Here is a 15,469-nt window from a genome sequence, read left to right as displayed (position 1 = left end):
AGCAAAAAGCAAGCTCTGTTCAAAAAGCCTTTTTACAAATGATTTACATACAACAGCCTTGTCTTGAATTTAGTTTTTTTCCATATTTTTTTTTTTTATATCTGAGGGGAAAAAAAACAAACATTTAAAACATATTTCATACTATGGCAAAAAGGAATGGTAACCAAGCCAGCGCATCGTGTTATTCAAATCACAATACAAAATGGTGTAAGGCAAACGCAGTCCCCTGACTAAAGCACTGCAGGTACTCTCTCTCCTCCAAGCACACAGAGCAGCTTTGATTGAAGAATAATGCTAACCCATTGGCGGTATAAATGATGTTTTTGGCTTGTTTTGATTTGCCATAATATTGCAAGACCCCAATAGAATTTCTCACTCAAGCACATGGTCGGAATTTGCAAATATATTTTAACTTATAAATTAATTCAGTTTAAGTTCATTCAACGGAAAGCTGAATCTTTTGGTTTTGAGGAGAGACAAATAATACAAGAACTGAACCAATGGACTCTTTAACGCTGTCATTTCAAATCCTCCCACTCCAGCAGGATCTCCGATGGGTCTTGACAAACGAAAACTTTGGAAGATAGGGCTTACAACTTAAGGTTAACTGTGAGAGGAAGAAAAGCATTTAAAAAGCATAGAAACTCATGCTAAACTCATGTTAGGACGCACAAAATGGCTGGTATCTGTATGACAACTCAGATAGGCTTTGGCATTCAAGCCATGACTGATTGGTATTAAGGGGGCAAAAGTGTGCCAAGAAAACATTCCCCACACCATTACACCACCACCACCAGCCTGCACTGTTGACACAAGGCAGGTTCGGTCCATGGATTCATGCTGTTGGTGCCAAATTCTGACCCTATCATCTACGTGCCTCAGCAGAAATCCAGATTAACCAGACTTTGTTTTTCCAGTCTTCAACTGTCCAGTTTGGATGAGCCTGTGCCCACTGTAGCCTCACATTCCTTGGCTGACAGGAGTGGAACTTGATGTGATCTTCTGCTGTTGTAGCCCATCTGCCTCAAGATTCGACGTGTTGTGCATTCTGAGATGCTTTTCTGTTCAGCTCAGTTGTAAAGAGTGGTTATTTGAGTTACCGTAGCCTGCCTTTCTGTCAGCTCCAACCAGTCTTGCCAGTCTCCTCTGACCTCTCTCATCATCAAGGTGTTTCCGTATACACAGTGCTGCCACTCATTGGATGTTTTTTTGTTTTTGGCACCATTCTGAGTAATTTTATGAAGCAATGAACACTGAGGCACAAGTTGAAAAAAGAAGTGCATTTATTATTGAAAATTGATAACTTAAAACATCTGAGCAAAAAGCAAGCTCTGTTCAAAAAGCCTTTTTACAAATGATTTACATACAACAGCCTTGTCTTGAATTTAGTTTTTTTCCATATTTTTTTTTTTTTATATCTGAGGGGAAAAAAAACAAACATTTAAAACATATTTCATACTATGGCAAAAAGGAATGGTAACCAAGCCAGCGCATCGTGTTATTCAAATCACAATACAAAATGGTGTAAGGCAAACGCAGTCCCCTGACTAAAGCACTGCAGGTACTCTCTCTCCTCCAAGCACACAGAGCAGCTTTGATTGAAGAATAATGCTAACCCATTGGCGGTATAAATGATGTTTTTGGCTTGTTTTGATTTGCCATAATATTGCAAGACCCCAATAGAATTTCTCACTCAAGCACATGGTCGGAATTTGCAAATATATTTTAACTTATAAATTAATTCAGTTTAAGTTCATTCAATGGGAAGCTGAGTCTTTTGGTTTTGAGGAGAGACAAATAATACAAGAACTGAACCACTGGACTCTTTCACACTTTCATTTCAAATCCACACACTCCAGCAGGATCTCCAAAGGTCTGTGACAAACAAAAACTTTGGAAGATAGGGCTTACAACTTAAGGTTAACTGTGAGAGGAAGAAAAGTGTTTAAAAAGCATATAATCGAGATGAGATTTCAGGGCCATGACTGTTCCTCCAAACTCATGTTAGGAGAGGAGGCACAAAATGGCCGGTGTCTGAAAGACATCTGGGAAGAAAGTCTGAAAAACGATGGAAGAAACACAGATCATGTCATTCTTTCAACAGAAAGTTCCTACACCAATACTTAGAGGCTGCGATGAAAGTTGTGCATGGTAAGCATGTGGGGGAAGTGATTAAGAAGAAAATTTGATGCTCGGAAGAGACTGATTAATACTTTCATCATGTGTTGGTACACATACATCAGCCTTTAGTTACACTTGGTTGTGCAAGTTGCAAATTCTGATTGGTTCCTCTAAACCACATCAGCTTAAATCTTGCTATCACTTTTTGGACTTTCAGCATTTAGGATTTTGTTCCACAGAATCACCTCATCCCTTCTCCATATGAGCATTAAATCTTACAGCCAGGAGACAAACAATAAAACTTCCTTTACACTGGTCTCACCAGAGAGGACAAAACACAAACCATAACAGACTCTCTCCACCTCAGCGCCATAAGTGCTATCCCTAAAGGAGGTACACTCAAAAATCTTTGATAAACTACTCTGTTGTTGTTTTCAACAGCATCACAAATTGTTAACCCAGTGAAGTAGTAACTGCTCTTCTCATTTCAACAAGATCCTTCAGGAAGTTCTTAGGAAAATGGCCTGCATAAAGGCCAAGAGCAGGTGAGAATATTTAAGGTCAAACATCTTATTTTTCTAAAATAATTTCTGACAATCACACACAAATAGTGTGTGTCCTTGGAAGCATCCCTGAGGTGGTTTGGCCGTATCTCTGGTTTCAGTGATCCATTCAATGATGTTTCAGATTTGCTCTGATCTTATGTATGCTTAAAACAAATAAAGAGTAAAAACAGAGGTCTTATAGCTGTAGAAATAAAAGTTTAAAGGATCAGTTGGCTGTAGAAACAAAATTTGGTGAGATGTTGATACAAGGTTGCTTGAATGTTGTTTAATAGTCCAAAGGATGTTTCTAGTGGTGAGAACAGGAAGCTCTAGTTGTTGGGGATGCTTTGCAGATATGTGAGGATGTGCTGGATCTTCACCAGGCGTTCTTTGAGGCTGGTCATGGAGAGGACAGAGAGCTGGTACCGTGGGTCAATAGGCAGGACAGCCAGCAGCCACCAGCAGCAAGCTGGACCATTGGGAGTTGCCTAGAAGAGAGGAGGAAAAGCTTAAGGCTATTGCTTTCACAACAACATTTTTTTCAAGACATCATAGTATAATTTCTGTGATAGTCTTTGAGCCAAACTAAGTACATCTGAGGATCAGGTTACTGCAAGAAGGATTCTGAACAGGATCATGTTTAAGTGTGTAGAAGTACCAGTACAAATCCATCTAACTTGACTTCAGATCTTTTGAGTGGGAGGATATATTGCAGTTTTCATTACAAAAAATTGAAAAAACATTTGAAATAATATGGTTTGAGAAACAGGGTTTCACTTTCTCCCAACCCTCCAAAAAACAAAAACATATAAACAACTACTTTGAAACTGAATCAGAATCTTTTTTATCGTGTGTAGCGAGTATCAAACAGCAAAGGCTGGAAAAACAATACCAAGTACAGCAACAATCAATACATGCGTAGCTCCCGTCCAATTGTCAGTCAAAGTTCTGTGTTACCCTTGTTGTTCATGCAATTCATTAAACAGACAGAAGCCTCATTGCTCTCCTATCTGCCCACTTTTGCTGTAATTTCAGAGCTATTCTGGAATCCATTCATCCCCGACATTGTTTCAAACTAGTCTGCTGACAAAAACTTTGAATATGATTTAAATGCACTTTGATCAAGCACCAAGTAAGCTGTGGCTATCTCATCATTTCTGCAGTTATCACAGGGCTGACGCCGATTCTGAGTCATATCTTTCCAGTATGTATAATACTCAAGCATTTACAGTTAAATGATTGATAATTAAATTGATTACTCATTTTGTAGTGATAGCGTTTTAAATGAACTAGTATTACGAATATACTCAGCCCTGCAACCCTGGAATGAGTTAAAATATAAATTACCATTTACAGTCATCTGCCAGAGGAGGAGTTACTGAGCTGAAAAAAAAAATTTTTTTTTTTAAAAATCTCTGTTTCTTCGAGACAGAGAGCCTGAACCACTTACAAAATGTGCTTAACACTTCCAGGAATTTGAAGTGAATGATGTTTACCCTAAGACAAATGCACTGGTCGTATTGCTGCATTTATCCCTGGAACAGAAATGTTCAAAAATGACATAACCACACTGTAAATCTGGGTTTGGTGCTTTGCTTTCTTAGTGCATGAGCACGTGGTAGATTTGGGGATTCTCTTCATGACACTCTTCTGACGCAACAGGGACCGTGGGATTAGATACGAAGCACCCATAAAGCTCTTTAGCCTATATTGTCAATAGACTCCACCCCATGATTGTCCTAAGAGCAGAGCTGTAATCCTTTTTGGTGCTGCAGGCTGCAAGCCGGATCCAGAGCTGAGCACAGACAACAACTGTGTTCCGGTATTAAAACATCTGTGGCCGGTGAATCCATCGTAATGTGGGTTTCCCCAAAAGAAGAGTTTGTCATGAGATGATCCAAATTCTGGCTACGAATTTAGAGCATCTTGCAGTGTCAAACAAATTAATAAAAGCTTTAGAAACCCTGCAGAATTTTGAAGACAATTACAGCTTCCACAGAGCTCAGCTGATACCAAATATCATTGCAAATATTTGCCCTTATTAATTGACTGACTCAAGCATCTACACACCAGCTACAGATTAATGCAGCAATTACAATACAGCAATTTGTGACATTTTTTGTGAAATGAAGACTTAACTCCTTGGGGCATCTACAGTTTTTCAGATATATTCCTCGGGTAAATTAATCTGGGCGGGGATTGGTTAAGTTTTAAAAGACAGAAGTAGAGGGACTCTGTGCTGGATGTTCACCTGGATGTCAGCTTCTCGTTCTGGCATGGGTCCAAAGTGCTGCAAGATCTGGTTGTGGAAGCGGATCTTGAGGTTCTCGAACCAGACACGGGCCTGCTCGTACACTGCATCATGCAGGTCTTGTAGTCTCTCCAGCTCATCACTGTCCTCCACCTAACAGGCAGGAGTCATCAATTAATTAACCATCAATTAACCAGTCACTTTTACACTGTCTGAACTCAAGAATAAAAGCAATTTAATGTGACACCTCACTAAAACCTGAAGACTCGAAAGGCAGGCTGATATTTAAAATATAGATTTTGGGTGGAGAATGTATGTAGAAGCACAACATACTGTAGATAATATAATTCAAATGATGAGTCGTTGGGGTTCTTACCCTAGTATCCTCTAAGTGTTCAATGTCAGCAGTGCTGTAACCATCCTTCATTCCTCGGGACAGGACTCGGAAGCGTTTTCCTCCGATGGTGTCCACTACTGATCGTCCATCGGGGAGGAAATGGACGCTCCGGATGATCAACATGCAACCATAATCTGCAAACCTGCAATGATGGACACAATGGTTCATTTAAAGTTTTAGCTAATCTTTCATGCAACGGTTTATATCAGAGTGGATTTCATAACTGATGTTCTATAAGGAAACTCTTATCTGGATATGAGGATATGTCTACTTTTAAGGTCCTCTAAAACTGTAAATCATACAAAAATCTATAACATGTTTGTGCTTGCATGCTTACCCTTTCTGGGGATCATTAATACACATCCCAAACTGCTGCGTGCCTGTGTCCATGCAGCGGCGAATCATGAGGCGGTAACGTGGCTCAAAGACATGCAGGGGGCAAGGCACGGTGGGGTAAGCCATGGTACACACAAAGATAGGCACATTCTTCGTCAGACTGCACAGAGGACGAGAAGTAGATAAGAAGATTAGACCCTTTTAACTTCATTGAATTTTCTGCATACAGGAAAAATCTGATGATGAACACTGGAAAGAACCAGGCCAAAAAACGAAAAGGCAAATGAATGGAAAGGCTGCTTACTCAGAAAGTTCTCTGGTTTCCTCCAGATGAGTTTTAGTCCTTTCTGCATACTCCTGACTCAAATACTGTTTGATCAGTGTGTCCAGGACTGTTGTCACCATATACTTCCTACATGCTAGATACTGGAGAGAGCGGGATGCAAGTTAATGATTAATACAGAAAGCAGGGAGCAAATATTTGTCTAGCACTTCGAAAGCTACAAAATAAGATTCATATCCATATACATTAGCTGCCAAGACTGGTCTCTCACCTCTTTCAAACTCTCTTTACAGAGGGGACACTGGGGTGTGTGGTCCAAGCAGCGTTCCAGACAGTTTTTACAGAAGGTGTGGCCACAGGGTGTAGTCACAGGTTCATAAAACAACCTGTATTGGTCACAGAGATGCAAAAGTCACCTGGTTGTTCTCAATGTTGAGTCATGTACAAGTGTACATGGTTTGATGGTCTGTAAACTTTATGGTAAATGTGTGCATGTGACCCCACTACTGTGTGTCCTTACCTCATGCAAAGAGAGCACTCTAAGTCATTGCTGTCCAGCAGATCCTCAGGAACACTTCTGCAGGTTTTAGCTTTTGCAGACCGCAGTTTGGAGCCTTTCGCAACACCTTAATTCAAAGGAGGAAATGCATTTTACAATTTATTTTATTAACAAAAGGATTATCTGTGACATGGATATGAAGCTGCTTAGGTCATTAAATATGTTGTTGGGTTATACAACGTGCTTTTTATTAATTTAGAGTAATAGAGCAGGGCATACACAGCAGAATCTGGATGAGTGTACACCTAATGTATCATACATTATTCCTGTAAAAAGTCTGAAATAAAGTGTCCAATTAAGGTTACGGTTATGCACAATCACTACTATTATCTGTGTTGAGATATTATATAAAACATTATTGTGACAACAGAAGCAAAAGGAATTTGATTTGGAAATGAAATTATAATACACTTGGGAGACCGGAAAGCAGTACAATGAGGGCTTGGCAACTGACCTTGTTTTTTGTGTTTGCTACTTCCACAGGCCACTATACAGGGTTCTACGTCTGACACTGACAACTTCCTCTTCAGCAGGCTCCCCTTCTCCTGGTCCCCCAGCTGAGGAGCAGAGCAAACTCTCTTCAGACCCTCTTCAGCACAACCAGAGCCATGCATTCGAAGCGAGTGAGCTCGGCTCAGACCAGGCCGCTCCAGACTTTCCCAGCGTTTCTGGATGATGAGACAAGACCAACGGAAAAAAGGTGATGATAGTCCTTCCAATCCATTAATAACTATGTAATATCAGTATTATTATTCAGTGTGGTAATACCTCCTGGTTGTCCAGATGGTGGTGTGCAGAGGCAGCGCGGCCCTGGTGTTGGTACTGTCTTTGGACCGGGCTCTGTGGTTGAGCTTGGGCATCAGCCACGAGGGTTTTGCTGCGCAAATGAGGCGACGTGTTCTGCGTTGTTTCCCTCAGGCCAACCTTGACATTCTCATCAACCGGGGAGAGCAGGTCACACAAGATCTGTGAAAAGCACCTCAGTTTGTCATCAAAGCAGAGCTGCTGAACAGGCAAACAAAAGTCTCATCTGAAGTCAGTGTCACCAAAGACAATTAACACAATTCTGACTAGGAAACCGAATCTCCACAGGGGTAAGGTGAATATCAGGGCAGTCAGTTGGTGCAAACATGGATGCTGGTATCCATATTTTTCATATTTTACTTAAATAATCATAAAGGTAGGGAACCCTGATAAGGCTCATACCACATAACCGCAACACTTTTTCTTCTGAGAGAACATTTTCTAGCATTTAGCATCCATGACTACTATCGTTACCCATACTGTTGATGAGGAAATGCTATCACCCTGTACATGGGTAATCTGTATTCACATTTGAGAGGAACAAAGTTATTTTTAGAAAGTGTCTGGGATGCAGAAAAAAAATAAATAAATAAAAATCAAAATTTTCATCAAGGTCAATTTGCGTTTGGAACTTTTCGAGGTTTGAAACATACAGTGCTTGACGAAGGAACGAGGGAGAGAGAGAGACTTTTTGTCATGCAAAGTGGTTGATGACAAAAGACTTAACTACACGATACTGTAAATCCAATTCTATAACAATGAGAGATCAAGCTTGGTCATAATACACATGGTGATGTGAGGTGAACTGCTCCCGACAGTCCATCGGTTCAACTATGAAAGACGGTCTGTTGTCAATGTGTTAGTGAGAAAGACGGAGAGAGAGATAGAGCGTGGAAAAGAGGGGCTGAGAAAAATCAATGCACTGATCACAGCTCTACAATTAAGCAATGGTGCAAAACGTTACATTAGAAATCTTTTGTTATTCTTAGCGTAAAAATATTTTCGGTTCATTATGAAACCGAGTCAGAACACATTAGACTGGCAGACAGCCACAATCTAGGTCATTAACGGAAACACTGCATGTCATATTGGTTTGCCTTGTGTGGCTAATTATAGCAGTGCTAGCACCTACAGCCTTCTTTCCTTGCAGGTTAACGTCCACATGCCTTTGCTGAATGTGGTTACGCACTGTTCTAGTTGAGTGGTTATATGCCAGTTTATTCTTACACAGCCTACATAAAACCTTATTTTCATTTACTATAACAAAATACTGCCAAACTGTGCTGGTTTTACAAGATGTCTTCTGCCCCACTTCCACAGGGCACTAACGTGGGAAGAGGGAGGCTGCCGCCCCAACTAGTGGCGGACGGCTGCATAACATCTTAATTGCAGTTACAGTTAACCAGCGTTGTACATAAATAAAATATCACACATCCAATCACGCACATCCCTAGTTAATACCCTGGGGCTAGATGCAAGGTAAAGATTTTAGTGACGTGTCTGCTAAGTTATTAGTTTCTCTTTTTATTGTTTAGAATATAACTATGTAAGAGCTTTCAAAACTTTTCATTGCACTTTTAAGCATCTTGAAGGTTTTTTTTTTAATTTCTCAGTGGGCAATTAGAAGGGGGGCTGTCATTTTCATTAATTTGCTATCTTAATCTGCTGTTTTCATAGCTGATTCACTTTCATTACATGGGTGCTGGGAAATCCTTTGAGACTGTAAGTGTGAGTGTGACGTGTGTGTTAAAAGCTGCAAAAACTTGATTTGACGTTGTACTGATGCACATTGTCTGGCTCGCACACTTTTTTTAGACTAGCGTCTAGCCTGAGAAGACTAGAGATGACTAATGTGATTATGTATGCTATGCGTCCTTATACAATGATGATTCAGAGATGATTACACAAAGCTTGAGCAGTATTAGTGATAGTTTCATCAGAAATTGCCAAAAAAATGTTATTCTGAGAATGTATGTAGCACTGCATGCCTGAATCAACTGAGTGTTACTTATGCAACTATGATGCAGTGGTTTGTCTGTTAAGTGGTACTAATGTCATTACAGGCAGAGTCACAGGACTTGTTACTCTGTCTGTAATGAAATAGAGGCAGAGTCACATATCTTGTTTCCAGTTTAACTGTTTCTTTAGTCATTGTGTGTAAGTGGATTTTTAAGATCCATGAAATGAAAAGGTTCCATTAAGTCAGTGTAGAATAATAGCAGATGCTAGCTATAAAAACAGATCAAATGGCTTAGTGCAACAAAGAACACAATGGGACAGCTTTACATTCCTGGCTATCCAATCAAAGAGCTAGAACACTCACATATCAAGATTCCTTGATGTCACATTAAAGCGGTAAAAGGTCAAATTGAATCTTTGGCTTGCAGCGTATTGAATCTAGCTCCTCCAGCTTAGTTGCATAAACACCATGACCCCAGCTCAACTGGCTGCTGGTCTTCAGGACAACAACATACTTTTTCTCTTTCTTGTCTCACACTGCCAGTAGACTAATCACAACTCCTTCCTTCTCTCACCTTTTCCACTTGTCTTTTAGCACGGGGGAAGTCTTCATCCACAGCCAGGCAGTGGAGGAAGACTTGGAGAGACTCGTCCACCTGGCCCATCTCATGCAGCACCATAGCTTTCCTAAACAAAGCCTGAAAGGGCAGAAAGGGGCAACAGAAAAAGATTAATTTTACTTCCGTACCAGCCTTTTATCTGCATTAGGTTTTCACTTGCTCTCTTTCAAGTCAATTTACACTACAGTGTACACACAAACAACAAACCACATTAAACAACTTTGCTATTGCTGGTAACTGTTTATGATTTTCATGCATCTTAAGAAAGCACTGGATTCAAAAATCACACTACACTGTTTCAAACAGCCGGACAGAACACAAATTAAACTTCTGAAACACAAGTGAGAGCCACAGCTTTTTCTAAACGCAATATTTGTATGCTTGTCCAAAAAAAAAAAAAAAAAAAAAAAAAATCAATATGAATATACCAATTATGCAAGTGGTTTTGCATGATATACTTTGCACCACAGATACGGAATATTGTATGCTTCAACCCAGACATTTGGTCTCCTTTTACTGATGTAAAAGTCATTAATGGCTTTGACCTTAATCACTGCATTCTCAATTGTGGTCTAGAAAACCTTCTTCGGCATGATACTCTTTTGTAACTTATTTACCCTCAAAGAAACCCTTTTATACAACACCAAAATAGCAGGAGGATGTTAAAAATATGCCCTGCAAAGAAACAAACAAACTGGATCTCCACAACAACAACATTATTGAATTATGATACTGTGATTTCAGCTGCCAAGTCATGCAACAAAAATTGGGTTTTAAAATGGTTTCATTCTATAACAAAGCAAATGAATGAATGAACATGATTGTGAATACTTGATGTCTGAACTGGTCTACAGTTTACAGGTCATAAACTTGTGACTATAATCCAATGACACAACCAATGAGGTGATCCCTGTCTGTGGCTTTGACGGCAGCAGTCTTAAAATACACCTTTTCTAAGTAATGGCCCGCTGACCAATATATCAGCACAGACTGACTGATAGATTTAACACATGCTCCAGTACGTAAAGGCGGATGTGTGAGCATGTGTGCACACTCTGGGAATGCCGCCATTCTTGTGGAATCAACAAAAAGCCTGGTATTAGATTTGGTGTAAACTCATGTGACATTGATTTTCCTTTAATCATACAATTAGACTAATAACAACCAATTGCCTGCACAGAAGAAGTCCTCAATACAAACTTGAATTTATGTAACATTTTTCCTTTTTAAACATGGTGTAATAAATTACTGCAGTATCAGTAAGTGACCTACTTCAGCAAAACAGCTGGACTCGGGACAAAACTCTGCGTCCTCCAATGCCAGACTGTACTGCTTGAGAGCCATGTACGCCTCCGCTCGAGACAGTCGCACCACTGCTTGCGTCTGTGGATCTGCAAAATACACGAGGGGATAGAGAAGGGAAGGAAACTCTTTAAACATCAATTTGTCAATAATTTAATGGGCAAACCTATAACCTTTTGTATTTGCATAGGTAGGTAGCATTTACCTTAACAAAAAGGTTTAAAAAAAAAAAAAAATCCGTGATTTCCTGCAAGTCATACATTATATAACCACATGACAAACACAAATTATATATTAACCGTGTCACTCAATTCTCTGCAAACAATTAAGCGGACTGTCCTTCAGACCTTACTGACTATTGAATTCCGTTGGTAGACTAAAGTTGCCCGCATTTCATCAACTTTCAGTCAGTTTAACTTTCTTCACGGACTGAGCTGCGCTTTTCACACGGCATGCCATCAATCAAGAAGCATGGATTTAGTTCCTTTTTCTGATGTGTGGCAGATGCTAATTTTAACAGGACCACGGGTCGCTTGTCTAGTCATCATAACATCACCGATGTGCCCCTAATCGTCTAGAAGTTTCTGTCCTGCTTCTTAGGTTGTCTGCAGCACTGAGGGCCAGCGCTGTTAAAAGCAGGTGGTATGACTGCATCACTCCCACAATGGTATCAGTCTATGTTCCGAACCCTATGTTAAGTGAAAGCTTTTCTAGTCAGAGGGTAATACACCAGTTATCCTCGCATGCCCTTAAATTATACAGTTCACAGCTTTAGTCAACCTGATGTCCACAATGTAGGAACACAGGAGAATATGATTTGTGTTTTTACAGCCTGTGCTGAGGCAAATATTTTAAAAAGCAAAAAGGACAAAATGTAACACAATATAAACATGTAGACAAGGATATCCATTTAAATCACCTCGCTTAACATTATAGAGGTTGGTGGCAGCAAATTTTTTGGCATTTTCACTTATAAAATTACTTAAATGATTAAATCGATTATCAAATTCTTGTAACACAGTGGTTTAGGTTAAGTCTTTCACTAACTATCCCGCAGGCAATGTTTGAGTAACAGTGATCAACAGGAATGCAGCAAGGTTACATGTGATGTTATAACACTTGACCTAAATACAATGGATGTTTCCATAAGCTCTCATGACCCAGGTGAAGTTCTTGAACAATTTTTTTTTCCATACTGTCAGACTAAGGCCATTTCAGGGTGTGAATTGTGAATTTTTTCTATATGTCATTCTAAACTGCTGCCCATAGGGACTCTCAATCAACACAGTATGAAAACAATAGATCAATATGGCAGTTAAAGCTAGCAACACCCTAACTACAACTGCATAAAATATCTGAATAAACGGTTCCTTGCTGCATGGTTAAGAGTAATTTGGGATTTAGTGGTTGTGAACTAAAAAAATATTATTTCTCACTGCATGGCAGTGCCTTACCCACAATGCAACATATTATTTTAGTTTGTATTTATAGTTATTAGTTCCAGGAAGGCAGGCCATCATCGCCACAATACTTTTTATTTATTATTTAGTCTATGAAAATCAAAAATTTGTCAAAAAAGGTTGCTGAGCTGAAAACGACATCTTATAATGTCTTGTTTTGTTCAACCAGAAGTCCAAAAACACCAACCCAATGATAGATGATCAGGAATAGCAGCAAATAATCTCTTTGGGGGGCTGAACTCTGCAAATATTTGGAATTTTTTTTCATGATTATTCTTCTGTCTGTCGACCAATCGATTAATCAACTAATCGTTTTAGCTCTACAACCATATATAAACAAAGAAAAGCAGCAAATATTTACATCTAAGAAGACGAAACAACCAAATACTTGGGATTTTGTTTGAGAAATGACTAAATCAATTAATACAATATCAAATATGGCCGAATACTATTATGTTGAATGTCTAATCGATTAACCGACTGATTGTTTCACGTCTAACTATCTCATTAACTTCACCTATACAAACTTTTGCAAGTAATATTGGGATCTGCACCAGCAACCCTTTCAGCCACAAACATCCTGAATCACAGATTTGTTAACTAAATATCATCTGCCACCAAAGTAACCCAGTTTTTTTCATTGCATAACGTCAGGGTCTGTTACAAAACCGAACTCGCTGCCTTGAAGAGTGTCTATCTGGACCACCAGCCTGCCAGCTTGACCCACAAATGGTGTATTCATCCCCTTTTAAAACATTTATGAAACACCGGCTCGTAGCAGCCATAACAATTACAAAATACATGTGCCCTCCCCCTTGATAAGTTACAAAACTGCCCCAGTATGTGTCACGACCTGCCTTATGCAACTTGCACGGAGCGCGCATGCTCAGTTTGACAAATTTCGTAAGAAGGACCAGCCAGAGTACAGGACGGTCGATGGGAGGAGACTGGCACCAGACCAACACATGGAGAAAAATAGCTAACACTTTTCAAAAATGTTGGTCAGTAGAACTCGGGATCCCCTGACAACAAACAATTATAGTATCATGTTCAAGCATATTCACATCTTTTGTACGAAGGGTTTGTGTAGGTAGTGTGTCTCAATGACCCATCACACGCCTATCACCCCCCCCCCCCCCCCCCCCTACCGAGAGTGCGAAGCCGCAGACACGCCACCGGGAGACACCTCTCCCCTGTCAACATGGATGTGCACGGTCGTGTTAACAACATCATACTTACCGCTACGGATAACATCGGTTGCTAGCGACACGGCTTCTTGGTAGCGTTTTCTCCTGCACAGCTCGTCCACGTCACACAACATTTTGGACTTTTTCAGTTCGTCGGGGAACCATTTATCTAAAAGACCGCACAGAATTACATTGGCTTTCTCCTCACCCCTTACGGCTTCACTGCACAGCTTACATTTGGAGAGCAGCCGTCGTTGTAAACACCTTTTACAATACGAGTGTCCACAGGCTATGGTCACAGGTTCACCCAGAAAGCTATGACAGTTGGGACAGTCAAACACATCTTCCCCGCAGCTGCCCCGGCTCCGGCCCGTACGTGAGTCTGGGCCGGCCGCTTTCCTTTTAAAGTTGCGGAGGATACAGTCCGCGAAAGTGCTCAGTTGTTCAGGTCGCACAGGGCCATATCGCATAGCCACTGAAAACCAGTCAATTGCTTCTTTGAGGCAGTTTTCCGATGCTAGCGCGTTAGCTTTCTGTAGTATAAGTTTATGGTGGTCCTCCTCCGCCGAGACGTCGTCCGCGTCGGCTGCGCCGATGAAGAAGGCGCTTCTCTCCTCCGCGGTGTCCTCTACTTGCGGTTGGAGCGACATTTTAGCGTCTAAAAAAAGAAGATAAATGTTATGTAGATTTGTGTTTTCTTCTGTTAACCCGTCTATACATTTCTATAGCTGCCGCGGTCCATGACAGTGTAGTGAACGGACTTTCCCATAGACACCCGTTTGTTACATAAAAAAAAGCACAGTCACGTGAACAGCAGGCTCGGGCCGTGATTGGTCAGAATGTCTCGGTTACAAAACCTGCGTTGAAAAGTTTCATAACTACGGAAAGGACGTAGTGAGGTTGAATGACTGTACCAGATCACGGCGCTGCCGCTTGAACCCGACTCCTGTGCCCTTAAATGCCCTCAGTGTGGAAAATAAAACAAAACTATAAAACAAAAACACATTATATAACTCTTTTAACTCTTCTGATAGATCTCTCATGAAGTTTTTGAAAGCTGTATGAAAACTTACCAGGAAAACCCCTTCATAATTAATCGTGTAAAAAAATTTATAGCAATCTTGTTAGTTTACTTTTTTTTTTCCCTGGCTGTGTCTAACCTCTAAAATGTTTTATTGCCACTTTGATATATTTCTTTCTAAGTCGCCTTCGTATTTTCTTTTCCTGCAAGTAGCAAATTTTGCAAAAACAAGACAAGGTCAAACCTAGTATATAGCTGGACCGCCCTTCACCTGTTTGCTTCTCTCCTACTCTCTGTGCTCATATATACAGTCATTTAATACAGATGAATTCCTACTAAAGCTGTTCTCATTTACATGTTTTTCTTTTTCTGTTGTCAGACAATGGAAAATGTATGTAATAGTGACTGAAACGCGGCCCATTACGATCACACGTTGACCAGCAGTCACCTCCAAGCCATTTGCAAGCTGCTGCTCTGCACTGCTAAAATCCTGATTTTAGCAATCCTCATTTTATTCATCCTGATTGGACAAAATCCCTACACACATAGGTTAAAAACAACTGCTGTGCTGGGATTTTAGCTATATTTACTTGTGAAATGATCACTCAGAGAGAAAGTTAGAAG

General features: G+C 40.2%; 1 protein-coding gene across 1 annotated transcript; it reads right to left on the bottom strand.

Annotated features, from left to right (window-relative positions):
* Nucleotides 1-1,265: 1,265 nt before the first annotated feature.
* On the bottom strand, nt 1,266-14,742 carry lonrf1l (LON peptidase N-terminal domain and ring finger 1, like). Its single transcript, XM_040146090.1, has 12 exons — nt 13,877-14,742; nt 11,148-11,266; nt 9,831-9,953; nt 7,261-7,458; nt 6,947-7,160; nt 6,454-6,559; nt 6,205-6,319; nt 5,955-6,076; nt 5,652-5,810; nt 5,294-5,456; nt 4,918-5,070; nt 1,266-3,154 (listed from the first exon to the last, which is right to left on the bottom strand). The coding sequence occupies exons 1-12, from the start codon at nt 14,472-14,474 to the stop codon at nt 2,996-2,998; spliced, it is 2,229 nt and encodes a 742-aa protein (XP_040002024.1). The 5' UTR covers nt 14,475-14,742; the 3' UTR covers nt 1,266-2,995.
* Nucleotides 14,743-15,469: the final 727 nt, after the last annotated feature.

Source organism: Xiphias gladius, chromosome 15, assembly GCF_016859285.1.
Source record: "Xiphias gladius isolate SHS-SW01 ecotype Sanya breed wild chromosome 15, ASM1685928v1, whole genome shotgun sequence".
Lineage (NCBI taxonomy): Eukaryota > Metazoa > Chordata > Actinopteri > Istiophoriformes > Xiphiidae > Xiphias > Xiphias gladius.
This window is presented reverse-complemented; position numbering and strand designations above follow the sequence as displayed.

What these genes read in the sequence shown, in the direction of transcription:
- lonrf1l (XM_040146090.1), bottom strand. Translation starts at nt 14,474, where the DNA reads ATGTCGCTCCAACCGCAAGTAGAGGACACCGCGGAGGAGAGAAGCGCC. An exon ending in AACACTTAGAGGATACTAGG is followed by an intron (nt 5,071 to 5,293) that starts GTAAGAACCCCA and finishes CCTGCCTGTTAG; the next exon opens with GTGGAGGACAGTGATGAGCT. An exon ending in AACGAGAAGCTGACATCCAG is followed by an intron (nt 3,155 to 4,917) that starts GTGAACATCCAG and finishes CCTCTCTTCTAG; the next exon opens with GCAACTCCCAATGGTCCAGC.